Genomic DNA, 27,017 nt, shown 5'->3' on the forward strand with positions numbered 1-27,017 from the left:
CTTCATAGTGGTTGGACTGACATTTAGGAAAGGAACTATGTACAAGAATAATATGAAGGTTTGCCTTTGTTAGGATTATTTGTATCTCTGATATACAGTGATCCCCCGATTATCGCGAGGGTTCCGTTCCAAGACCCCTCGCGATAATCGATTTTTCGCGATATAGTGGTGTGGAAGTAAAAACACCATCTGCGCATGCGCGCCCTGTTTTCCATGGCCGCGCATGCGCAGATGGTGTTTTTACTTCCACACCTGGGAAGACCCAGGGAAGGTTCCTTCCGCCGCCCAGCAGCTGATCTGCTCGGCAGTGCCGCAGCAGCGAGGAGCCGAAGATCGGGGTTTCCCCTTTGCGTGGGCGGCGGGGAAGACCCAGGGAAGGTTCCTTCGGCCGCCCAGCAGCTGATTTGCTCGGCAGTGCCGCAGCAGCGAGGAGCCGAAGATCGGGATTTCCCCGCCGCCCACGCAAAGGGGAAATCCCGATCTTCGGCTCCTCGCTGCTGCGGCGCTGCTGAGCAGATCAGCTGCTGGGCGGCCGAAGGAACCTTCCCTGGGTCTTCCCCGCCGCCCACGCAAAGGGGAAACCCCGATCTTCGGCTCCTCGCTGCTGCCCGCCCGCCGCTCGCCCGCCGCCCGCCGCTCGAGAGCAAGAGGGGGAGAGATAGAGAAAGAGAGAGAAGGAAAGAAAGAGATGAGAGAGGGAGGAAGAGAGTGTGAGAGAGGAAGAAGCAAGATAGAGAAAGAGAGAGAGAAAGAAAGATGAGAAAGGAAGAGAGTGACATCATCGGGTGGGAAAATATTTTTAATTAATATTTTTTGAAAAATCGCGATATAGCGTTTCGCGAAGATCGAGATCGCGAAAATCGAGGGATCACTGTACTCATTTTTAAAATATATATGCCATTCAGTTCCCAAAAAGATTCTAAGCCCCTTACAAATACAGATGTTGCTTCACATATAACTTCGTTTAACAATCATTCAAATTACAATAGCCTTGGAGATAAATGTAATTTACAACCTGTCCTCAAAGTTACAGCTGTTGCACTGCCCCTTTGATCATGTGATCACAATTTGGTTGCTTTGGCCACTGGCTTGCACTTACAATTGGTTGCAGTCAAGTGGTCAGGATTTGCAACCTTTCCAGCTGGTTTCCAACATGCAACATCAATTGGAGAAAACTGGATTTGCTTAACTATGTGACTTTCTTAACAACAACTGTGATTCATTTGATAGTGGTAAAGACAGCGTAAAATCAGATCCATATGTGATGACTCACTTGACCGCATTGCTTAGCAACTGAAATTCCAGTCCCAGAACTACCTGTAACTACCTAATAAAAAGAAAGCAACAAGAAAAACGCCATCCAAAACAAATCCTTAGCAACAGTAAGGTTTCTTGTTGAATAATGCAGAGGGCAAACTTATTTGCCTCCTATAGGCAAATCTTGCATACAGATGTCACCATATTAGCAGCCCTTAAAAAACAGTAACAGTTTGGAGGATTTGGGTGCAAAATTTAATCCTAAGTATCAAGGCCTATGAACATTTTTCTGCCTTGCTAATATTTTGCTACTGAAAAATGAAAAGGCATCTCTGAAGGTAAAACGAGGGTCTTTAAGAGTGATGAGGCAGACTTTATTTTTGCCAAGTGTTCATACAGGCTAAAATATTGATATTCATTTTTGTAATGCCATGGATAAAAACCATTGAAACAATGCTTAGTACAGACGTTATTTTCATAGAAACTTCGTATTTCAAAACAAGTATATTTCAATTTTCCACAAAAGTTAAAATTACATGCAGAGATAGTTACCATTTAGGATGCATGACAATATATCAGAAGCTACTAAAATTAAGAACAGGTAATGTACTACATCATTTTAACAATGCAATTACACAGAACTAGAAAACTGACTTTGTAGTAAAATATAAAAATCTACAATTATAAATATAAATTTGGTCCATGGAATCCACTCTAGAAATATTTACAATAAGTATCAGTTCTACCAAATGCCTACTAAAATCTTAAAATGTTGAATATAGTAGAGAATATATTTACATTCTACCATATTAAAAGTTAAATTTCTAACAAAGGTATTAGGAGTGCTATAAATAACAGGGAATTGAATACTAAAACACATGTTGCTGAAAACTTCAGCATCTATAGTTATGATAAAATTTAAGTGAAAATGTAATCACAAAAATTAAAAACTAATACTGTAAAAGACTACATACCATTCTTAGAAACTGCAGAGTTCAGTAAAATTAGTTCAAACATAACAAAATGCATTACGAGATTTTTTTTCCCCAAAAAGGCACACATTGTTAATGCATTTGCAAGAAATGTTTATTCAAATAAAATGAAATAAAAAAGATTATCTAATAGCTGGACATCACCCTGCCCCATGTAAAAAAAGGAAGTATTTCCAGCTCTGAATAAATTGCTCTGTTGTATTTTGATTGAAGTCAAACTAATGATTCCAAGCTCTCTGCTGCGCTGCCATCTGGTAACGCTGAGCCATTACTGTCGATGGATATTGAGGGATTTTCTTCTTGCCTTGAACTAACAAGGCTGAGGACAGTTTTGTACAAAAACTGGTAATGGTCCTAAAAGATTGGGGATGTGTAGAAAATGATGGGACATTAGAGCGGCTTTTATGGATTACAAGAATCACTAACAGCACCAGATAGGAAGAAACAAGGTTCGCCTGGTGCACCAGCTGTGGCCCGATTTGGATAGGGAGTCTTTACTCAGGGTCGCTCATGCCCTTATCACCTCAAGCTTTGACTATTGCAATGCTTTCTACATGGGGCTACCTCTGAAGAATGTTCAGAAAATTCAAATTGTGCAGAATGTGGCCGCGCGAGCAGTCATGGGTCTCCCCAGATATACCCATATTTCTTTAACACTCTGTGGACTGCATTGGGTGCCGATTGGTTTCTAGACACAATTCAAAGTGTTGATGATGACCTATAAAGGCCTACATGACACTGGACCAGACTACTTACGGGACCGCCTTCTGCCGCACAAATCCCAGTAGCCGATTAAGTCCCACAGAGTTGGTCTTCTCCAGGTCCCGTCGACCAGACAATGTTGTTTGGTGGGACCTAGGGGAAGAGCCTTCTCTGTGGGGGCCCCGGCCCTCTGAAATCAGCTCCCTCCGGAGATTTGCACTGTTCCCACCCACCTTGCCTTTTGCGAGAGCTTCAAGACCCATCTTTGTCGCCAGGCATGGGGCAGTTAGATCATGCCCCCCTTTTCTGATCATTAATATAAAGGGATTTTAGCTTATAGTTTTCAATTATTAGCTTTGTACACATATTGTTTTTGTATTGTGTTCTGTAAGCCACCCTGGGTCTTTGGAGAGGGGTGGCATAAAAGTCTAATAAATAATAATAATAATAATAACAACAACAACAACAATAACAACAACAACCCCACAGAAAGGAGAGCACTTTCTTGGCCAAGAATAGTGCCTAGATCCATGATGGCGAACTTGTGGCATGCAGAGCCCTCTCTGTGGGCAAACCAGCCATCACCCCAGCCCAACTCCCCCATGTATGCGCTTGCACCTCTCAACGGTCAGCTGGTCTTCGGGATTCTGCTGCACATGTGCAGAGAGGTGCGGCATATGCAGGGATGCACATGTGCATGCATTGTATTTGGGGGGCTCATAAGGTATCGCCATGCCCTGTTTTGTCCTCCAGATTAGTGCAGGAAACTTTCCAGTCCCAAAATGGGGCATATCTGTGCTCCGTTTTGGGCCTAGAAGGCCTCCTGCACCAACCTGGAAGCCAAAAATGGATGAAGGGAATTGGGGCGCATACATAGAGATCATATATGCATGCACAGGCAGTGGGGCACATGTGGGAGATCACATGCACATGCACAGGGGTGGGTCACATGGGGGTGAGTTGCGCGCACAATTCATTATGGGTGTGGGCGTGCTGATATGCACTGTTACGTGCTCTTTTGGCACACAATGACAAAAAGGTTAGCCATCACTGGCCTGTGTGATGGTAAGGAGGAAATATAAAATGACATATTCAAAATGGTAAAAGTAGCAGTTCCTGAGTTATAGATCAAGTATATCTGTGTTCAGCAAATTGGCAAATTAATTGTTGCCAATATGAAACAATACCAAGCCATAGCAATATTATTTTAAATACTTAAATTGAGATTTTAATCTCTTGGGGAATGGAATTTCACTCCACAAAGAAAGCAGTTTCATCATGCAGAGTAATTCTTGCCTACTTACAATATCTGTGAAGACTCCAGGTCTCATCAAATTGACCATTTTAGCTACATGATAAACATCCACACAACTTTCATTTTCTAGCTGATGCATAAGTGTTGTTAAAGCACAGAAGGTACCCGCTGTCACTCCTCCATGCCTGATGGGGGGAAAAATACATGAACGTACATCTAGAAAAAAGCACAGGCTTTAAATTTTGATAAAATACACAACCGCCTAATAAAAATGCCATTTAGGATTTCCAAGAAGGGTAGAGTATCAGTCAAATGTGATTTATTTATGATCAACTATTGGTTCTAATCACTATTAGATGGGCATATCCACTAAAAAGAAAAATATTAAAGATTCACATTCTCTTACTTAAGAGCAGTGTTTTTCAACCAGTGTGCCGTGGCACACTAGTGTGCCGCGAGACATGGTCAGGTGTGCCACGAAGAAGGAAGCTCAGGTTCCGGTCTCGCAACTTTTTGCTGAGAGAGTGAGAAAGAGAGAGAGAAAGAGTGAGAGAGAGAGAGAAAGCAAGAGAGAAAGAAAAGAGAGAAAGAGAGAAAGCAAGAGTGTGAGAGAAAGAAGGCAAGAGGAGAGAGAGAGAACGAAAGCGAGAGAGAGAAAAGGAGAGGAAGGGAGAGAGAGAGAGAGAAATGAGCAAAAAGGGGAGGAAAAAAGAGAAATGAGAAAATGACTGAGACAGAGAATGAGAGGAAAGAAAGAGAAACAAAAGAGAGAGAGAAGTGACTCTTGATTTAAAGCATATGATAAAAAGCACCCAAAGAATAAGAGAGAAAAAAACCCATCCATCATCTGTTTTTGGAAATGGTTCAAGAGTGTGTATACACACACACACACACACACACAAGGGTGGGGAGGAGACAGGGATGGAAAAAGAGAGGAGAGTGTCTTAGGGTGTCATTTTGTGTCATTTTGGTTAGTGGTGTGCCCCAGGATTTTGTAAATGTAAAAAATGTGCCGTGGCTCAAAAAAGGTTGAAAAACACTGCTTAAGAGCACTCTTAGTTACCACTTGACCTGTTTAAGTGTTGCAGTTTTTATGAAACATAAGAATATAAAAAAGTGATGGATGCAGACTACTTTTGGATCTTTTAACAACTGGGTTATTATAAACCAGTAAATCTCTTGCCCTTTATTCCAGAACTATGCTTGCTATCTTTCTTTTTTCCTTTTTTCTCAAAATTATTTATTGTAGGTATTTCTTGGATCTACAGTAGTACCTCTAGATACGAGCTGCTCCACATGCGAATATTCCAAGTTACGAGCCACGACGTGTGTGAAATTTCTGTTCAACACCCGAGCTCAAATTCGGGATACGAGCCAAGCTTCCACTAGGTGGCGCAAGAATCCTTGCTTCTGGTTATCTCGGTGTGAAAAACAAAGTCTAAAGGCATTCGTTCGAGATGCGAGTTGATCGACTTACGAGCTCGGGTCTGGAACGAATTAAACTCGTATGTCGAGGTGCCACTGTATTTTGAAGCTGAATTAATGTCTTTGAGTTGACATGACAGTTAACTTTTCTGTGCCACTATGTATTTTATTATTATCCTTCTAAATAGTTTTATGTGCATGCTGTTTTAAATGTGCAAATATAGCAATAGACAATTTAAATACATTTCATTGCCTTAATTTACAGAGTATAGCATTAGGGCAACTGACTAGAAAGTGGGAGGCCATGAGTTCTAGTCCTGCCTTAGCCAGGAATGACTTAGGGCCAGTCACTCTCAGCCCAACCCTCCTCACAGGGTTGTTGTGGGAAAAATAGGACAAGGAAGGAAGAAATCAAGGTATGCTCACCACCTTTAGTTATTTGTAAAAATAATAAAGAGAAGATGCAAATAAGTAAGTAAATAAAATTTTTAAAAATTTTCCTTTTTTTCCTGATACGACTGAATAATAAGAAATTATTAGTGATTGCTTTTGCATGATCTTTTACTTATAATAATTTTCTTATTCTATTAAAGTTTTGATATTTCTTTTCCACGTACTGTACTCTTAAACTATTTTGCTCCTTGGATAGTTCCTACAGCTGCAATATACTGAAGTACTGACAGGATCAAGAGACAAGTCACATTGTTAAGAGATGTTGAATACTGCCAATTTTTAAGTGGAAGAGAAATTTGATTACAATTGCTTTCTATAAATACGAGTTTTATAAATCACAGATGCTGTACAAAACATACAAAGAGATGCCAACAACTATTAAAATTGAATTAATACTTACTCATCATGCACAATTATTGGGCCATCTCTGTTGGAAGTTTCTTCTTTTATGACGCTTATAAGTTCAAATGTTTTACTAATAGGGCTATCTGGATTTGGCCATTTTGGACACTGAAAGTGCCTCACTTCAAGAACGTAATCATCCTCAAAGATTAAAAAAAATATTGATTCACAATTATGAAATAGGTGAAAAAGACCAGAAAAACATATTTGGATTGAACATTTCCCACAGTTCTGTTAAAAGGTACTTGGGCCTTTAGGATTTTCTGAATGATGACAGATCTTTGCCACTAAATGCATCAGAATTACTGATATATAAAAGACTGAGTGAACAGAACTTCAATCTCCTCCTCCTCAAATGTTTGGGACATGTTTCATTTATGGCCAGCATTCTGATATAGGAATATAAAGAACTAATAAATAATTATAAGAAGCATACTAATCAATTAATTGTTAACCCACTGCCTTCAGTTACTTAAAAGGTATTAAAGGTAGAATATAATCTACCTTTAATATACTGTATACCCAATCAAAGGAAACAATTATTTTTCATACCAGTTCACTACATATTTTGGTTACAATGTGTGAAATAAATGAAACAAGTATCAATAAAACTTATTCACTCAGACTCCTTTTCATATCAGCAAAACTACATGAATTTCTGATAACATTGAATGGCAAAGCTAAATAAAAATTAAGAACCTCCAAAAAGGTTAAACACAGATACTGTAGTCCTCTACTTATGACCATTCTCTGAGTCTTCAGAGAAAGGCGGCATACAAATCTAATTAATAATAATAATAATAATAATAATAATAATAATAATAATAATAATAATAATAGAGCCTACAATTTCTATTATTAAGTGAGACATTTGTTAAGTGAGCTTTGCTTCATTTTACGACTTGCCGCAGTTGTTAAGCAAATCACTGTAGTTGATAAATTAGGAACCAGGCTGTTAAGTGAATCTGGCTTTCTAATTGACCTTGCTTGTCAGAAGATCTCAACAGGTGATCATGTGACCTTGGGACACGGCAATAGTCATAAGTATGAATCGGCTGCCAAGCACCTGAATTTTGATCACATGTTCATGGGGATGCTGCAAATGTTGCAACTGTGAAAAATGGTCATAAGTCACTTTTTTCATTGCAACTTTGAATGGTCGCTAAACGAACTATTGTAAGTTGAGGACTACCTGTACTTCTTTATAAAAGTATATATACGTATGTAATAGTTTAGAAATGGTTTCCATGAAGATTTTAACTTTAATCATTTTTAAATTATGACTGTACAGGTATACTGTGTCAATGATTCAAATCTGGCAATTTGCATAAACGTGCTTAAAATTATATTTTTGGAAGAAATAATTATATTCATGGCTTTACTTTATGCCTTACTATGGCATATTTAATTATGATACAGTGGTACCTCTACTTAAGAACTTAATTCGTTCCGTGACCAGGTTCTTAAGTAGAAACGTTCTTAAGTAGAAGCAATTTTTCCCATAGGAATCAAATGTGCAAACCCATCAAATGTGCAAACCCATTAGGAAAGAAATAAAAGCTCGGAATTTGGGTGGGAGGAGGAGGAGGAAGAAGAGGAGAAGGACAGTCGCTGCCTAAGGAAAAAGGTGAGGTGAGCGTCCCCTTTTGCCCTTCCGCGCCCAGACGCTCCGGGAGGCAACCTCACACTGGGTGTGTGGGAGGCAGTGCGAGGGAGTCACCACAGCAAAGTGGTTTATTCCTTCTCCAAGTGCCCAGAAAAAGGAAAATGCTCCGTTTGCTCTGGGCTACCAAAGCCTCCTTAAGCACCACCGAAAGTCCGAGATGGCCGGGATTAAAGGGAGAATGGCAGGAAACTGTCCAGGCATTCATGCCATTCTCAAATTTCCTGGGAAATTTTTCTGGGCTCGGGTTCTTAAGTAGAAAATGGTTCTTAAGTAGAGGCAAAAATATCTTGAGCACCTGGTTCTTATCTAGAAAAGTTCTTAAATAGAGGCGTTCTTAAGTACCACTGTATTTGGAATTACAAAAATATAAGTTACAAGAGTAGAAACCAAGCTATAAAGCCCTACATGGCATCGGGCTAGATTACCAACGGGACCGCCTTATGCTACATGAATCCCAGCGACCGGTGGGGTCCCACAGAGTCGGTCTTCTCAAGATTCTGTCAACTAGACAATGTTGCTTGGCGAGGCCTAGGGGAAGAGCCTTCTCTGTTGGGCTCCGACCCTCTGGAATTAGCTCCCCCTGGAGATTCGTACTGCCCCCACCCTCCTCGCCTTCTGCAAGAGTCTTAAGACTCATCTATGCCGCCAGGCTTGGGGTGATTAGACCCTAGCCCTCTGACCAATGAATGTTACGTATGATTGTTGTGTGAATGAGCATGACTGGATTTTATAGATTAGTACACTTAGTTTTAAATTAATTGGATTAAAATGATTATATATTATATTCTTCTTTTTATATGTTGTAAGCTGCCCCAAGTCTTTGGAGAGGGGCAGCATATAAATCCAATTAAATAAACAAACAAACAAACAAACAAACAAATAATAAATATTGTAATCCCCCCATAAAATCCCAGCGACCGATTAGGCATTGGACCAGAATATCTCCGAGACCGCCTCCTGCTGCACGAATCCCAGCGACCGATCAGGTCCCACAGAGTGGGCCTTCTCCGGGTCCCATCAACTAAACAATGTCGGTTGGCGGGCCCCAGGGGAAGAGCCTTCTCTGTGGCGGCACCGGCCCTCTGGAACCAACTCCCCCTGGAGATCAGAACTGCCCCTACTCTTCCTGCCTTCCGCAAACTCCTCAAAACTCACCTTTGCCGTCAGGCATGGGGAAACTAAACATCTCCCCCTGGGCACATTGAATTTATATATGGTATGCTTGTGTGTATGTATTTTAGTATATGGGGTTTTTTAAATTTTTCAATATTTTAATTAATTGGATTATGTATTGGATTGCTTTTCACTTGTTGTGAGCCGCCCCGAGTCTTCGGAGAGGGGCGGCATACAAATCCAAATAATAAATAAAATAAATAAATAAAAGCAAAACAATTATCTGAGTTGCGTTTGAATTTAAATGACAGTAATACTCTATTGTATGGTAAGAGAGTAAGTATACTTGTGTAGCTTCTAAAATGAAATCCTGGATTATGAGTTTCTCTTCACTGGATAAACACTTATGCTCTTCTGAAATCAGGCTGACTTTAAAGCTCTCACAATTTATAGGATCTTCTTTGCTTGGCCAGTAGACAAATTCATCTTCTGCCTGCTAAAAGGAAAGGAAAAGAAAAGAAACCTTTCAGATTTGCTAGTTTATTTTAATAAACTAACCGGAATGTAATTTAATTGTGCATTCTAAAATAGGTCAGTAATCATGATGACCGCTTTATGAGTACAATTAAGATTTTAAAAATATGTTTTAAAAGACATTGTCCTGGTTTTGTTTAGAAAATCAGTAATTGTTTAGTCCATCTTAAAGCATAAATACCAACTTTTAAACAAAGTTATCATGATAACACATGCCAGGCAACAATCTCCTATCTCTTATTCTTATGACAAATATATTATCTTTCAAGAATTCCATCTTTTAAAGTATTTTATTTTATTATCCCTATTATGACCAAAAGACTATTTCCCATGTCTTCATTAAGATATTAGTAATGAGAAAAGTGGTTTCTTATATCATTTTATTATTTTTAACACCGAGTTCACTAATCAGTAAAGCGATGAGATTCTGTTTCGTGATTAACAACTCTAGTAAGTAATAAAAATGCTGATATGAAGCAAAGCATTTAATCTTACCATATTCTGACTATCGGGGAGCATAACAATAATTTGAGCATTGTGATCCCATATCATTTTCCAGAAATCTTTGATAGTGTGTAGCAAAGGATGTTGGGTAATAATGAATTCATTACTTTGATAATAACCCTGCAAAGAATACAAATTAAATTAAAGACACCCTGTTTCTTATAAGCATGTGTTTCTTATAAGGAGTGCTTTCTTTTAATAGGATTGTGCTGTTTCTTTGAAGCATCTTACTTATTAAAAGCAAGATTTCTCCAGAAGATGAAGTATTAAAGCAGTGCATAGACCCCAGACTACTGTAGAAACACTTCAGAGCAATAGTGGGTTCTACTTACCTTTGCTACTCGTTTGGGAACAGGAGCACGTGGATGTATGCGCGCAGTTCACATATGCGCAATATTTCTGCACATGCACAGAAGCTTTTGCACATGCGCAGAATGTTTTTGATGACATTTGGGCAGATGGGCAGACCTCCCCCTGCTGCAACCGGCTTGCAGAACCAGTCCTAACTGGGAGCAATCCACTACTACTTAAAAGAATTGCTTATTTAACCTTTTCCTTGACCTGTTTTATAACTACATGGTTTAGGGCTTTTTAAAATGGTTATATTGGCAAGGAAGAATATAGTGAGTATGTTAACTTTTGTCCAAAAGTAATCTCAAAGATGCTTTTTTCAAAAGGCAACTGGACTTTCTTTGTTTTTCCTTGAAGATGTTTTGCTTCTCATCCAGGAAGCTTCTTCAGTTCTTCAGAGTTCTTCAGGGAACTGAAAAGGCTTCTTGAATGAGAAGCAAAATGTCTTCAAAGAAAAACCAAGAAAGTCCAGTTGTCTCTTGAAAAAGCACTTTTGGGATAACCATGACCTGGATGACTGAGAATATCCATAGACATTTGTCTAAAAGTAAGTTATTTTTGAGGAACTATGCAAGGTGACCTACATAAGAATTATTTGTAAAACCTTTATGAATGCTAAACAGGAAGTTATTTTTCTTCATGCATTTGAAGCAGAACATTATTTGAATCATATAAAACAGAGCTATTGGGGGTAAAGTGAAAGACTTGTTAGATCTTGGCAAAAATAACTGCAGTAGTTTAATAGTATCTACACTATAATTCTGCATAATCTGTATTTAATTCATTGCTCAAAACTGATTTAAAAATGATATAGTATAATTTTACTAGTTTTCTGTAAATATACTTCAAATTGGCTATTTATGTATACAATTAGAGTGATTCATAATTTGTGCTTTTGTTTTTGTGGTTTTAACTATTTTTATCTGCTTATAGATTTTTAATTTCCTTTTTATTTTCCAGGGTATTTTCCCACTGCCTTTTCCCTTTTCAGTATAGTATATTATAGTATGGTACGGTATGTTATGGCATAGCATGGTATGGTGCAGTACAGTATATACTCCCTTCACTGTATAACTTATTAATTTTTAAAAAAAATTAAGACAGCAACACCGCCACAAAACCAATGGCAGAAATGACAAAACTCAATTGGTTGAGGTCTTTGTGTTGAAAAATTACCGTAGTCTGAATTGTGTTTGTGTGGTATTTTTCCTCTTCCCGTCATTGTATTTGTTTTAATATTTTTTTCCTCTTTTTAATATTGACCCACAGAACACTGAGTCTGTGGAGAGGGGCGGCATACAAATCCAATAAATAATAATAAATAATAATAATTTCAGATTGCACCATGGATTCTCAGTGGGACTGATTATTTAGCTTTCTTTTCCTTCCAAAAGTTACAAAATAGGCAAATTAAAGTTCCCAGAGATGATGCCTTTCATTAAAAAGACCCAATATGAGCCTGCAGTCCCTGGCCTCTATGTCTTTTCAGTCTTTAATCAGTGGGAACAGACTAAGCTGGATGAGAGGAGATTGTTTAAAAGCTGCAGTTACTCCATCCTGGGGTTGGGATCAGTAGTGGGTTGCCACTGGTTCACCACGGTTTGGGAAAACCGGTAGCAGAGGTGGTGGGAAGCCCTGCCTATCTGGCTGGACGTCATCTCGGATGATCTGTGCATGCGCACAAGAAGCGGGTGCACACATCTCCAAATAAGTAGCAAAGGTAAGTGAAGCCCATTACCAGTTGGGATGGTTCAAAAAGCTACAAATAAAGGTTAAACAGTCACATCCAACTATAAATAGTTCATGTTTACTAACTTAAGGACTGGCATGGATTTCTGAATAACTCTTCAACTTAAAACCAAACATAGTCCTTACATTTACTTGGTTACACATGTATTCAACCTATGGATGCCACTTCAGACAAGTTAATTTCAGCTCTTGATGTTCCCCTTGCCCTATCTAGTCTTGTTACTGATTTGTTTGGTCAAATGGGCAAGCCTTGGCTGACACAAAGGATATTCCTGAGAAAGTTGACACCAATTTGTAGATCAATTCAAATTGCAATGTGATTTACAAGATAACTCACCATAATATAGGAAGCATTAATGTAATCAGTGCCCTCACCAGACAATGAGGAAATACCAACTCTAGATCTTTCCACTGTAACACAAGGATAAGAATTTATTGGAGTGTGTTGTGCCAAACACCAACCATTTTCTGACATACATTTTTAAAATTCTCCAAATCAGAGAAACTGAAAGAGTACCTGCTATTAATATCTGCAGCTATCTATTGTAGAACCAATATCTGCAGCTATCTATTGTATTTATTTTTACTGAGGTTTCCTGAGATCCAGAAGAATAATAGGGCCTTCCTTTCTTTCACCCATCTATGCAAATGATACATTTGGGATCATTTGCACATTGGATCCCTACATTTTATCCCTTCAGAAAAAGCTATGGTAAATTGCTCCTCCTTCACTTAGTAGTATGTGAATGGTCTGTAAATTATGAAAATGAATCTTTCTTTCTTTCTTTCTTTCTTTCTCTCTCTTTCTCTCTTTCTTTTACTTCTTCCCTTCCTTCCTTCCCTTCCTTTCCTCCCTCCTAAAAGTGCATTAAATACAAAACTCAAAAGAGAGTGTTTGGGATGATCTGAGTTATATTATCTGAAATGTACAGTGTTTCACAAACTGTCGTTTCAAGGTGCATCCATCTTACTCATTTTGAATTATAGCTATTTAGGCTTATATAGAAAAATACCAAAAGTTAATATAAATGACTACTTACCACAGGTTTTAGTATACAGTACTGCATAGCTAACTTCAGAATTGGTCAAAATATTAAAAATAGAAAGTGTAAAACAGCAGATTTGTTTTCCCAAACTTTCTTTATTATGGTATACTTCTTGTATATTGATAATAACCGCAATAAAATCACTGTCTTAATTTTGTGGTTATATTTAGTAAATTTTGTTTTTGATAAACCTACCAGGAATTATAGATGAAGTCCTGTTCTTTTCTCTGTTGCACTGTTTCAATGCGGTAGAATAATCACATTGCTGTATATTTGATTGACTCAGAAGCTGAATAAATACACACATAATAATGGTATTAGTAATAAATAAACAATTTTAGTACCACTTGAATACCAGTACTATCAGCACTGACAAAATTACCACCAGTCAATTGCCAAAGGCAGCTTCATTCCAAATAGATTACATCCTGCAACAATCCCTTTAATGCTATCAAACACCCACACCTGCCTACCCCAGGTTCTTGGGAAGGACTTGATAGATAAATAAATATGCCAAACCCAGTATGAACAACTGGTTGACTTTGCAATTAACCATAATAATAAAGAAGAATTGCTTTAGGTGGACAATGCATGTTTCTCTTTATCCTCTTATCTCAGAATAGATAAAGTCTACAGTGTTCCCTCGCTTTTCGCGGGGGATGTGTTCTGAGACCGCCCGCGAAAGTCGCATTTCCGCGAAGTAGAGATGCGGAAGTAAATACACTATTTTGGGCTATGAACAGTATCACAAACCTTCCCTTAACACTTTAAACCCCTAAATTGCAATTTTCCATTCCCTTAGCAACCATTTAGATTATTAATCGCCATGTTTATTTATTAAAGTTTATTTAAAAAAATATTTATTAAAAGCAGACGAAAGTTTGGAGATGACATATGACGTCATTGTGTGGGAAAAACCGTGGTATAAGGAAAAAACCCACGAAGTATTTTTTAATTAATATTTTTGAAAAACCGTGGTATAGACTTTTCGCGAAGTTTGAACCCGCAAAAATCGAGGTAACACTGTATTGCCTTTACCATGACTGCAATCCTTCTGCATAAAAGCTATTGACCTACAAAAGCTTTTATGCAAAAGCTATTCTGCAGGGACCATATAAAATGTTTGGTTCAGACATCTATAATTTTTCTAAATCTCAAGTTATACTAATCAATGAAAAAGTAAAATAGATTAATGATAAAATTCCAAAGTACAACAAATTTATTTATATTCTGCCTTTGTTACAGTTAATTTAGAAATAACTCAAGGCAGCCAATTCTCCCTCCTTCTCCTATTCTCCCCACAACAACGCTCTGAAGTGAGTTGAGCTGAGAGAGTGTGACTGGCCTTAAGTCACCCAGAAGGCTTTCATGCCTAAGGTGCAATAGTGGGTTCTACTTACCTTTGCTACCGGTTTGGGAATGGGAGCGCGCACGCATGCATCGTATGCATGCAATGCTTCTGCACATGCGCAAAGCATTTTTTGATAATATATTCTTGGGTGGGCAGAACCTCCTGCCACTGCTGCCACCAGTTTGCCCTACTAGGTCGAAGCGGTAGTATCCCACCACTGCTAAGGTGGAACTATAACTCATGAACTCTGGCCTAGTGCTTTAACCACAAGACTTAACTGGCCCTCAATGAAAGAGGTTTTGTAATTAGTGGTGCAGTTTAAGATACAAAGCAGCTGATGAAGATTAAATATCATCATCTGGGTTCTATAGCAGCGCCTGGGACATAAAGATACTGCATACTATCAAGTACTGTATATTCATTGCCATAGATAACCAGATTATTATTATTCTTTTTTTCAGTTCAAATATATATATATTATTTTCTACAGAGTCTAAGTGATCGAAGCTTCAAATCCAATTCCTTTTTATTCCTGACAGGCATTGCAACTGCAATAATGGAAAAAAAACATATGTTAAGATGTCAAAATGCAAACCCTGGGGTTTTCTCTTGTATTCCAATGTTGTACACAAAATCTGTAAATTATATCAATTATGTTACGAAGTTATAACATACATTTTGTCATGCTTAATCTGCAGAAATATATGGTAATGGTCCTATGATTTCAGTGAGTCAAAATGTTAGGCAGCAAAAGCATAGAGTATTTCTCTATGACTGACATGTAATGTAAGGAGGAAACAGCTGAGGTAGAATTGCCAATTTCTTGAAATCCAAACAGCCTCACCTTGAATTGTTTCTCTAATCTTGTCTTTCCCATTGGTCCTGGTATTAAGAGTGAATTCATATAGGCATGAATGTGATTTTCGGGTACTTCTGTTTCTTTGCTTAGTATGGCTTCCACAAGGGCATCATGAATGAAGATGTACTGTTCCTGATTTACAATGTGAAAAAATAGACTTGGTCATAGCATTAATATTTATTGTGATTTAGGCTATGTCCTACTATAAACTGTTTAGCAGAGCAGAATTGATCCCACTAATTGTACACATTTTATTCCAAAGTAAGAAATATGTTTTCCACAGTTACAGAGATTGCTATCTTTTACCATGTTTACTGATACTAGGAGGCATAAACAAACTCTAAGGAGTGTAATGTTTCGTTTTTGTTAGAACTTGTCAGTCACATGTAGTCTCCTGTGTTTGGACTAGATGCTCAAATGCTGAGTTGCCCTTAGATCTTGAGGACTTAGTATGAGTCCTCAGATCTCTAGTGAAAAAGTGCAAGGAAATAAGAAAGAAAGGTATACCATTCATAGCACCAATGCAGATACTACTTGACTTACAAGCAATCATTTAGCAACCATTTAAAATTACAATGGCATTGCAAAGAAGAGACAACCAGTGCATCATCCCCATGGTAACGTGATCAAAAACCGGACGCTTGGAAACTGACATACAGTATAGTTGTTGTGAGTTAGAAAGGGTGCAGAGAAGAGCAACAAAGATGATTAGGGGATTGGAGGCTAAAACATATAAAGAACATATAAACATATAAAGTTGTAGGAACTGGATATGTCTAGTTTAATGAAAAGGGGTAGGAGGACATGACAGCAGTGTTTCAATATCTCAGGGGCTGCCACAAAGAAGAGGGAGTCAAACTATTCTCCAAAGCAACTGAGGGTAGAACAAGAAGCAATGAGTGGAAACTAAACCAGAAGACACTTAGAACTAAGGAGAAATTTCCTGACAAAACAATTAATCAGTGGAACAACTTTTCTCCAGAAGTTGTGAATGCGCCAGCACTGGAAGTTTTAAAGAAAATGTTGGATAACCATTTGTCTAAAGATGTGTAGAGTTTCCTGCCTAAGCAAGGGGTTGGACTAGAAGACCCCCAAGGTTCCTTCCAACTCTGTTATTATTAATGACACCAAACTGGCAGGAATAGCCAACTCTCCAGAAGATAGGTACAAAATACAGAAGGATCCTGACAAACTTGAACAATGGGCGCTATCTAACAAAATGAAATTCAATGGTGAAAAAAGTAAAGTTCTACATGTAGGCAAGAAAAACAAAATGCACAGGTGCAGTATATGTGGTACATTGCTCAACAGTAGTAACTGTGAGAGGGATCTTGTAGTCCTAGTATACAACCATTAAATATGAGCCAGCAGTGTGCAGCAACTGCCAAAAAAGCCAACACAGTCCTAGGCTGCATTAACAGAGGGATAGAATCAAGATCACATATAGTGTTAATATCACTTTATAAGGCCTTGATAAGGCCACACTTGGAATACTGCATTCAGTTTTGGTCGCCATGATGCAAAAAGGATGTTAAGACTCTAGAAAAAGTGCAGAGAAGAGTGACAAAGATGATTAGGGGACTAAGGGCTAAAACATATAAGAACTGAAAGAACTGGGCATGGCTAGTTTAATGAAAAGAAGGGCCAGGGGAGACATCCAATATCTCAGGGGTTGCCACAAAGAAGAAGGAGTCAACCTATTCTCCAAAGTATCTGAGGGTAGAACAAGAAGCAATAGGTGGAAGCTGAACAAGGAGAGAAGCAACTTAGAACTAAGGAGAAATTTCCTAACAGGTAGAACAATTAATCAACGGAACAGCTTGCCTCCAGAAGTTGTGAATGCTCCAACACTGGGAGTTTTTAAGAAGATGTTGGATAACCATCTGCCTGAAGTAATGTAGGGTTTCCTGCCTAAGCAGGGGGTTGGACTAGAAGACCTCCAAGATCCCTTCCAACTCTGTTGTTGTTATTATTATTAGTAGTATTTTTACCTTTAATTGCACATATATATTTGCAGGTATATAAGAATATTTTGAACGATGCTATATTTTAAACCCAATTGGCTGCCGATCAGTTTCCGGTCACAATTCAAAGTGTTGGTTATGACCTATAAAGCCCTTCATGGCACCGGACCAGAATATCTTCGGGACCGCCTCCTGCCGCACGAATCCCAGCGACCGGTTAGGTCCCACAGAGTTGGCCTTCTCCGGGTCCCGTCGACTAAACAATGTCGTCTGGCGGGACCCAGGGGAAGAGCCTTCTCTGTGGGGGCCCCGACCCTCTGGAACCAGCTCCCCCCTGAGATTAGGATTGCCCCCACCCTCCCTGCCTTTCGTAAACTCCTTAAGACCCACCTTTGCCGTCAGGCATGGGGGAACTAAAACACCTCCCCCTTGCCCATGTTGTTTTGTTGATTGACTGACTGTGTGCCTGTTTTTTATATATACTGTTTTTTATGAGATTATTAATTTCAATTGGAATCTGGATGGGTGGGCATTGGATTTGGTATTGTGTACTGTACTGTTTTTTATTATTGTTGTGAGCCGCCCCGAGTTTGCGGAGAGGGGCGGCATATAAATCCAATAAACCTAAACCTAAACCCATCCCAGAACTGATCTGCATGACAAATTTTTAGTTTTTCATTTTAGATCTAGATCAGCAAAGCTCATAAAAAGATCTCATAAAAAGTAAGATGTGGTATGGAAATACCATAACATTAACATAAGGTGTCAAGAAAGATCAGCTTAATGCTCCTGATACTGACTCCACTGTTATGATTTCTTATAATTAGTTGCAGAATAAAAATCAGCAAGCTGATATTAATTTTATCTTGTAAAATGATATAGGCATTTTTTACACTTTCCTTATAATAACTTTCAAAATACAACTCTAGTGCATTCTTTCATTTTGGAGTTCCCTAATGAAACAAACCCAGATTTACAAGACACCTTTTTCTTTACAAGTGGCTTCTTGTATCAAGTCAGCAGTGGTGATAATAGAGTATTGGGGGGAGGAATTCAAGGTGGGCCCCAGTGCTGTGATAAAAAAAATCAGGTGGAACTTCGATAGCACCAATGTGCATGCCATCCCCTTTTTTGCCCATATATCACTAGAATGTAAAATGTGGATGAAGCCCACAAATAAAATATGCATTTTCTGTGATAGAATAGATTTTAATTAATTTATCTAATATATTTTTTCTAATACAGTACACTGAAAAGGTTACAGGTAGCCTTTGACTAATAACAACAATTGTGCCCAGAATTTCAACATAAGATATTGGCAGTCACTCAGTGGTTCACCACATGATTTTATGACCTTGTTATAGCAGTTATTAAGAGAACATTGCAGTCATTAAGTGAATGCTGCAGTTATTAAATGAACCCATTGTATCCAATGCAGCTTTTTTTACTTGAAGTAAAGATTGGCCTCTGGCAAAAAGTGCCGGAACTCATGGTCAAGTGATCATGGGATGCTGCACATGGCCAAATGGTCAAAATGCAATCATGTGACTACAGGGCAGCCATTGTAACCTCAAATGATCCCTAAATATCTGGCCATAAGTTAATGATTATCTATATATTTCTTTTTCAAAACTAATCAGCTTTCAGGTGGAATATGAACTGTTTTATTGTGGGGCAGGGGAGCCATTTTATAACACGGGTCTATCACTGGTATTGGAACCATAGAATATTTTGATTTATCTCTGATAAGTCCATTTAAAAAGTTATCCTCTCTTTTTTACCTCCTGCACTTTTTTCTTTTTTTTTTATTATTAACACATATCAACTGAGATTGATGTAAGCTCCCTATTTTTCCATCAATTGCTTTTGTCTATGTGCAATAAAATTACAAAGAATGTATACCAAAAACGGGTATTGATCTGTAAATAGATGTATATTTACATATAACAAAAAACTAAAATAAAACATTTAAAAAAAATATCTTTGTGAGTTTTTATGATACTATAACAATGTTTCGCTATAACATTGTTTTTTATTATTGTTGTGAGCCGCCCCGAGTCTTCGGATACAAATCTAATAAATTATTATTATTATAAATTATTATTATATATAGGCCAGTGTTTCCCAACCTTGGCAACTTGAAGATAAAGTAAATGGGTGAACCAAAGTTAACTTGGATGAAGGCCCAAGGCTTTGGCTCAGGTCACTATAATCTTGGCTATTATTGCTTTCTGTATAATCAGCAGCTGCAGCTACGATAAGGAAGTAGGGAAAATGTGTAGGGGGACTTGCTTACTGGAAATGTGCTATTGTGTGGGTATAAGATCCTCTTTTTATGTTAGGAGAAACAGGATGTTCCCATGTACACATGCCAACTGATGATATATATCGAAAACTGTTATTTTCCACAAACTGTTATAACCATATATGGCGACTTATGCTCCCCCAAGCTACTGTGTATTCCAAGGGTATATAAGAAAGATTCTGACACCCATTCGGGGTTCAGGCCATTTATTTTGTTATCTTGTGCTTGAACCTGCGCAATAAACCTTTCCTTCATCTAAAGTGCTGGCTTCTGTCTCGTCAATTCTACAACATTTTCTGGCACCCCAGATGGGACAGTAAGCGAGGCGATATTTCGCTGAGGGTAGCCTGACCCCTCGGGCCCATCCGGGGGCCACTGCTGAATATTCTCCAGGCGCCACGGGGGATCAAGCCTCCGGGAGACTGCAGTGACACCCCGCTGGGACCGACGGAGCTGAAGGTGAGCCCAAGATCCCTTGAGGGAAGGAAAGGAGGTCTGAACGGATTGGTATCCTGGCCAGGAAGGTTTGGGAAGACGTCTGCAGGCGAGTATTTGTAAATTCAAGTGGTACCGGTCTCATTTGAAGATCGAAGAGGGGGTCTGATCACCCCCCTGGACTCGGGGCGATTGTCCTAACGAAGTCTGTGTAGGCTGTGTGGGTGGTTAAACCTTCGCGGTTCCCTTCAGTGACTGTTGGAAAGTCCAGCACTGTGGGCCGGAGGTAGTGTGGTTAGGGTAGAATGGGTGGTGGAGGAAGCGTTCCCAGTACCCCACTGGAATGCATGCTGAAGGGTTTTGATACTTATTTCAATCATAGTGATTACAAGCCCCCCCCCCGTCCTAGGGCAACTAAGGAGAGGTTGCGTTTTTTATGCCAACAACAATGGCCTCATTTGGGGGTGGGGTGGCCACCGGAGGGAACGTTTAAAGACCAAATTATAGATGATGTGTGGGGAAAGATAGTTGTAAATGAGGAGCAGTACCCCAATCAGTTGCAATATATAGAGGCATGGGAAAATGCGGTGGCAGAAAAGCCAGGGGAGCTTTTGCAATGTCAGGCTGAAATGGTACGTTTGTGTGTGGCTAGACCACGGAAGGAAAAGGCTAAGAATACGCTGAGTAAAGGAGGAACTGCGAAGGGAATTGTGAAAAGGCAAGAACCGAAGGTGTCAGACTTTAAGAAGAAGGTGTTGGGGCAGGCTGAGGAGGAAATAATCAGGCCCCCACCATACGCACAAGTGTCACCCCCGGTAGATAACGCACAGATGGCAGCGGCTGCTGCATTATCAGATGATGAGGAAGGAGAGGCTGTGGGGCCCGCCAAAAGGGAAGGGGGTGGTGAAGGAATGGCATATGGAGCAGGTCGTGAGAGGGGCGCTGGGGCGATTGATCGAATACAAACAAGGGCTGTGACTGCGAGGGCTGAGGCAGCCAGGGAGGAAGCGGCAAAACTAGAGGAGACGCAGAGAGATTTTATGGCTCCGTTGCGTCAAATGGATCAGCAAGTGGTGAATGCTCAGACTGGGGATTTGGAATATAGACCGTGTTTTCAGTATGTCCCCTTCTCAACAACTGCTTTGCTCAATTGGAAGCAGCACTTTGGGCCGTTGTCGGTTAACCCAACTGAGTTGGCTGATTTGTTTCAAACTATTATGCAGACTCATAACCCTAATTGGGTTGTTACGGATGGTTGGTATGTTTTACCGGATGGTCGAATATATGTACCGGCATCAATGACTTGGCAATTGGTTCAGCTCAGAGCTATGAAGATATAAGGGAGAAAGTTGCAAAAGTTAGAGGGAGCCTTGGGGAAGAATACTATAGAGCTATTAGAAGTGGCACGTAAGGTGTTTGTGAATAGGGATAAGGTGGAGAAGAAGGAAAAGGATGCGCGGATGCATAAGAAGGCTGAGTTGTTGGCGGTGGCGTTACAAGGAAGGGCAGGGTTTCCAGGAAGGACTGGGTTTCAGGGCAGAGCTGGTTTTCAAGGCAGGGTAGGTTTGGGACCGAATCAATGTGCGATATGCAAGTTGGAAGGACATTGGAAATGGGAATGCCCACAGGGGGCACGGTGGGGACAAAGTGAGTGGAGACGGCCATTCGGACGACCTTTTGGGAGGCGAGGGCAAGGAATGGGCCACGGAGGCCCCCCTCGGTTCCCCTATAGAGGAGGAAATGCACAAGGAAATCCCATAGGTGGGGGAGCTACAGGATTAGCCGGAGTAGCCCCAGAGAATGCCGCTCAGGTTGAAGGAATTGGCTTGGCGGGTACTGGATGGACTGCGTGACGGGGACCCGGCTTAGAGCAGACCCCCCCTGAGCCTATGGTTACAATGAATATTGGGGGTCATCAGACTACATTTTTGGTGGATACAGGGGCTGGCCGGTCAGTGGTGAATGAGCAGATTGCCCCTCCCGGACCCCATGAAATACAAGTTCAGGGGGTGTCTGGACGGGTAGTCGGGAGACAAATTTTGAACCCAGTCACCTGTGAATTTAATGGTTCTGAGCTCAGACATGAGTTTGTGTAAATTCCGGAATGCCCTGTGCCATTGCTGGGCAGGGATTTATTGAATAATTTAGGGGCTACGATTTTGTTTAATGGGGGACGGCAATTTTTAACGCTTAGTCATCGCCCTGAGACAATGTGGAGATTGATGGTGGCTAAGGAAGTGGAGCAGGCGGTGTCAGAAAAGTGGAGGGGGTTTGCGGTGCCTGGTCTGTGGGCTGAAGATAACCCCCCCGGCTTTGCCTCGCATCACCCCCCCCATTATAGTGGAAGTGAAACCGCTTGCCACTCCTGTGAACATTAGGCAGCGCCCTTGTTCTAGGGAAGCAATAGCAGCAATTTATGATTGTATCCAAAAGTATTTAAAAGCTGGAATTTTGGTCCCTATTCAATCCCCATGGAATACCCCGATTTTGCCAATACGGAAACCAGATGGATCTTATAGGCCTGTGCAGGATTTGAGGGTGGTAAATAGTATGACAGTTACCATTCACCCGGCAGTGCCCAACCCCTATACACTGTTGAGTTTGATTCCACCAAGGGCAAAGTGGTTTTCTGTGATAGATTTGAAGGATGCATTTTTTACGATCCCAATACATCCAATTAGCCAGCCGCTGTTTGCTTTTGAATGGGAGAATCCAGAGACGGGGGCTAAGAGGCAGTATGCATGGACTCGTTTACCTCAAGGTTTTAAAAATTCACCGACGTTGTTTGGGACAGCTTTGGCTAAGGATTTGGTATATTATGTACCTAGACAGCAAGGGGATACAATATTGCAATATGTAGATGATGTTTTGGTTACAGGACAATCAGAGGAATCATGTTGGGACAACACTAATGCTTTACTTGTATTGTTGTTGGAGTGTGGTTATAGGGTGTTTCGGAAAAAGGCACAATTTGCACGGAATCCCATTTGAGGTGGCCGGACGCTCTACCATTGGCTCTTTATTCCATAAGGAGTGCTCCAAGAAGGCAGCACCGACTTTCACCTTATGAGCTGATGTTTGGGCGCCCTCCAACACTTCAGAGGAGAGATCTGGCTGGATGGCCTGAATTGGGACATAAGGGGGGAGTATGGAAAATGGAAATGGTACAGGAATTGGAGAAACATGTAGAAAAAAACTCCGAAATTATGTATTGGAACAATCCCCCCCCCAAGACTTGTAACCAAGTGCCATACTTTTCAGCCAGGGGATAGGGTGTGGGTGAAACATTGGAAACAGGAACCATCAGAAGGGAGATGGAAGGGTCCGTATGTCGTAATTATGACATCTCCCCTTGCTATTAAGATAGCCGAGTCCAAATTTTGGATACATTGGACTCGAGTGACGAAAGCAGCAGATGAGGAATGGAGCGTGCAGCCAACTGCTCATCCAATGAAATTGAAATTTTGCTTTGGGTATATTAATTGCTACACGCTTTGCTTTTAGCATATGTGTTGTGTACAAATATAACTGGGCTATCGAGAAAAGGCTGCGTGTTAAAGGGAGACCACTCTGCAGGGACCTTACCGGCAATAGGTCTGCATCGCACAGTGGTGAAGAAGCCCCCTGCTAAACCACACCGGAAGCTGGTTTTCAACGCACGGGAGAGGCTGGGATGAAGGGGTCAAGGGGTTTTGGGGTGCTTATGTTAATCTTGCTCTTATGCTTTGCTGATGCTAATCATGTATGTATTCATAACTGTGTGTGTGCTTATACTGGAGGTCTGGCGGGGAAGATCTATAAAGGGTGTAAATATATAATATCTTTTAGGAGAGTTTTTGGAAACATTGTGCAGATAGAGGTCGACCGTTCCATTCCGTCAGGAACTACGATTGCATTTGGTATAAATGGCCGAGGTAGGGACCCAATCACATATCTCACAATTAAAATGTGGAAAGCAGTTGAAGGAGAGGTGCGGACCCTAGGTTGGTCTGTTTATGATTCCCTTAGGAAACTGGAAAAACCCCTGCCAATCAGTGCCATAGTCAAAAATTTGTTTGTTGAAATGGCTGAGAAAGTAGCAAAGACACTGACTGTTAGGAATTGTTTTGTGTGTGGAGGGACGAATATGGGGGAACAATGGCCATGGGAGGCCTTGGAGGCAGAGCCCCTTGTTTTTAATAATCTGTCTGTTACTGGCAACATAACTAAAAGGGAAAGAGTGACAGGAACCATGTGGACTTTAACCACTAACTTAGTGGGTAGAAATTGCTTTACGAGAATGGGTAGTGTGAATGTTGGACACTTGATTTGTTTGGGATTTTGGGATTTAGCTTATGAAAAGTGGATTTCCCCGGGGAATGCTACTGAACCTGTGAAATTTGATACTACTACTCTTGAATACCTTGGGTCTGTAGGTCAGGGAGAAGAATGGGTAGCTCCTCAGAATATGTATTGGATATGTGGCAAGATAGCCTATGAAGCCCTACCTAGTAATTGGTCTGGCTCCTGTGTGCTAGGCTGGATTAAACCTTCATTTTTCTTATTGCCGATAGCGACTCGCCAAATGTTAGGTGTCCCCCTGTATGAACCCATTGGCCCACGCGATAGAAGACGGCGAGATATAGAGAACACGGACAGCCAGGATAATACCTTTTCTGGGTTCCCATGTAAGACCTTGGCTGAATATGAGGAAAGTGAGGTTTGGAGCTCAGAAAGGATTGTGTGTACATATGGGAAGGCTACGTGGGCGGAGGATGGGTCCTGGGGATACCGGACACCGGTTTATATGTTAAATAGGATCATTAGGCTACAGGCAGTCCTTGACTTGTCTGGAAGGAGGATAGATTTTGCTTTGAATTATCTATCGGAAACCTCTACCAAGCTTCGGACTGCTGTGTATCAAAATAGATTGGCATTGGATTACCTCCTGGCGAAGGAGGGAGGAGTTTGTGGGAAGTTTAATCTTTCTAATTGCTGCTTACAGATAGATGATACTGGAAAGGTGATTAAGCAGCTCACTAAGGAGATACGACAATTGACCCATAATCCGGACCAGGTATGGAAGGGCATTAATTTAAAAGATATGTTCGGTACTTGGTTTCCTAAGTTGCCTGGATTACAGGCAATAGTGGCATTTATTGGGTTAATTGCTGCGGGCTGTGTACTTTTACCTTGTATCTTACCTGTCTTCATTAAGACTATATCCAATAGCTTATCTTTGCTGGCTGAGCGTAAAGCTACTGCTCAGGTAATGGCTATGTGGGAATTTGCTAAAGATCGTAATGAAGCTGAATATGCTGCATTGGATGCGGAAACTGCGGAAACTGAGTATGCGACTCTCCTTGCTGAGGAAGAAGAGTCGCAAAGGGGGGAATAAAGTAAATGGGTGAACCAAAGTTAACTTGGATGAAGGCCCAAGGCTTTGGCTCAGGTCACTATAATCTTGGCTATTATTGCTTTCTGTATAATCAGCAGCTGCAGCTACGATAAGGAAGTAGGGAAAATGTGTAGGGGGACTTGCTTACTGGAAATGTGCTATTGTGTGGGTATAAGATCCTCTTTTTATGTTAGGAGAAACAGGATGTTCCCATGTACACATGCCAACTGATGATATATATCGAAAACTGTTATTTTCCACAAACTGTTATAACCATATATGGCGACTTATGCTCCCCCAAGCTACTGTGTATTCCAAGGGTATATAAGAAAGATTCTGACACCCATTCGGGGTTCAGGCCATTTATTTTGTTATCTTGTGCTTGAACCTGCGCAATAAACCTTTCCTTCATCTAAAGTGCTGGCTTCTGTCTCGTCAATTCTACAACAAAGAGATCTGGACTTCAATTCCCAGAATTCCCCAGCCAGAGAATGCTGGCTGGGGAATTCTGGGAGTTGAAGTCCAGATCTCTTCAAGTTGCCAAGGTTGGGAAACACTGATATAGGCAACCTAATTCAAAGCAAACCTTTTTTTCTTTTGGGGTATACATTTTTTATTGTTTTTCACACCTCACAGAGAGTCCAATTTACATACCTCAAATTAAAATATAATACAATATCAAATGCCAATTTCTTAGTCAAATTAATCAAATTTTTCTAATTATTTATCCAATTATTTCTGGTATATATCATTCATCCTGTGCTACCTCCTTTCCAAATGCTATCATCCGGATTTTAGATACTGTTCTTCGCTTTCATTTATATTTAAAGTGCTATAGCTGTCTACATTTCTCTTGGCTATTTGCTGTTTTTCCTAACTATCCCATCGTGCTTCAGTCTCTTTCAAGCGTTCTTAGAAAACACATTCCTACTTTCATATAACCCCCCCTCATTTTATCATAACTGCCCTTAACAATAGAAAATATCAAAATCTACATCTCTTTAAAAGCCCAGGAAGGAAAGAAAAAAAATAAAGAAAGAATAAAAGAATAAGAAAAGGAAAAACACTATTCATATTGTATCTTAATCTATACATACGAGGAAGGATTATTATTAGAAATTTTAAAATACATTTCCTACTCAATTCATTTATTTCACTTCTTTCATTATATCAGTATGTCATTTCTACTTTAACAAATCAAAATAAATATAAAATATTATTACTCCATTACTTTATGCAAAAAGTATCCTCCATTAAAAAAGAAAAAACCCACAAAA

General features: G+C 40.0%; 1 protein-coding gene across 4 annotated transcripts in view; it reads right to left on the reverse strand.

The window, feature by feature from the left end:
• Window positions 1-1,614: 1,614 nt before the first annotated feature.
• PTPRZ1 (protein tyrosine phosphatase receptor type Z1) overlaps window positions 1,615-27,017 on the reverse strand; it is a 155,521-nt gene continuing 130,118 nt past the window's right edge. For 3 of the 4 annotated variants that reach the window (XM_070754742.1, XM_070754740.1, XM_070754739.1), the window contains exons 23-30: window positions 15,645-15,791; window positions 13,645-13,738; window positions 12,741-12,814; window positions 10,295-10,423; window positions 9,612-9,761; window positions 6,485-6,627; window positions 4,256-4,391; window positions 1,615-2,603 (exon numbers count right to left, since the gene is read on the reverse strand). In XM_070754742.1, coding sequence (XP_070610843.1) covers window positions 2,463-2,603; window positions 4,256-4,391; window positions 6,485-6,627; window positions 9,612-9,761; window positions 10,295-10,423; window positions 12,741-12,814; window positions 13,645-13,738; window positions 15,645-15,791 — 1,014 coding nt within the window. In that variant the 3' untranslated portion in view covers window positions 1,615-2,462. The remainder of the gene's footprint in view (window positions 2,604-4,255; window positions 4,392-6,484; window positions 6,628-9,611; window positions 9,762-10,294; window positions 10,424-12,740; window positions 12,815-13,644; window positions 13,739-15,644; window positions 15,792-27,017) is intronic. The other variant, XM_070754741.1, reaches the window with a different exon arrangement.

This window comes from Erythrolamprus reginae, chromosome 6, assembly GCF_031021105.1.
Source record: "Erythrolamprus reginae isolate rEryReg1 chromosome 6, rEryReg1.hap1, whole genome shotgun sequence".
Taxonomy (NCBI): Eukaryota; Metazoa; Chordata; class Lepidosauria; order Squamata; family Dipsadidae; genus Erythrolamprus; species Erythrolamprus reginae.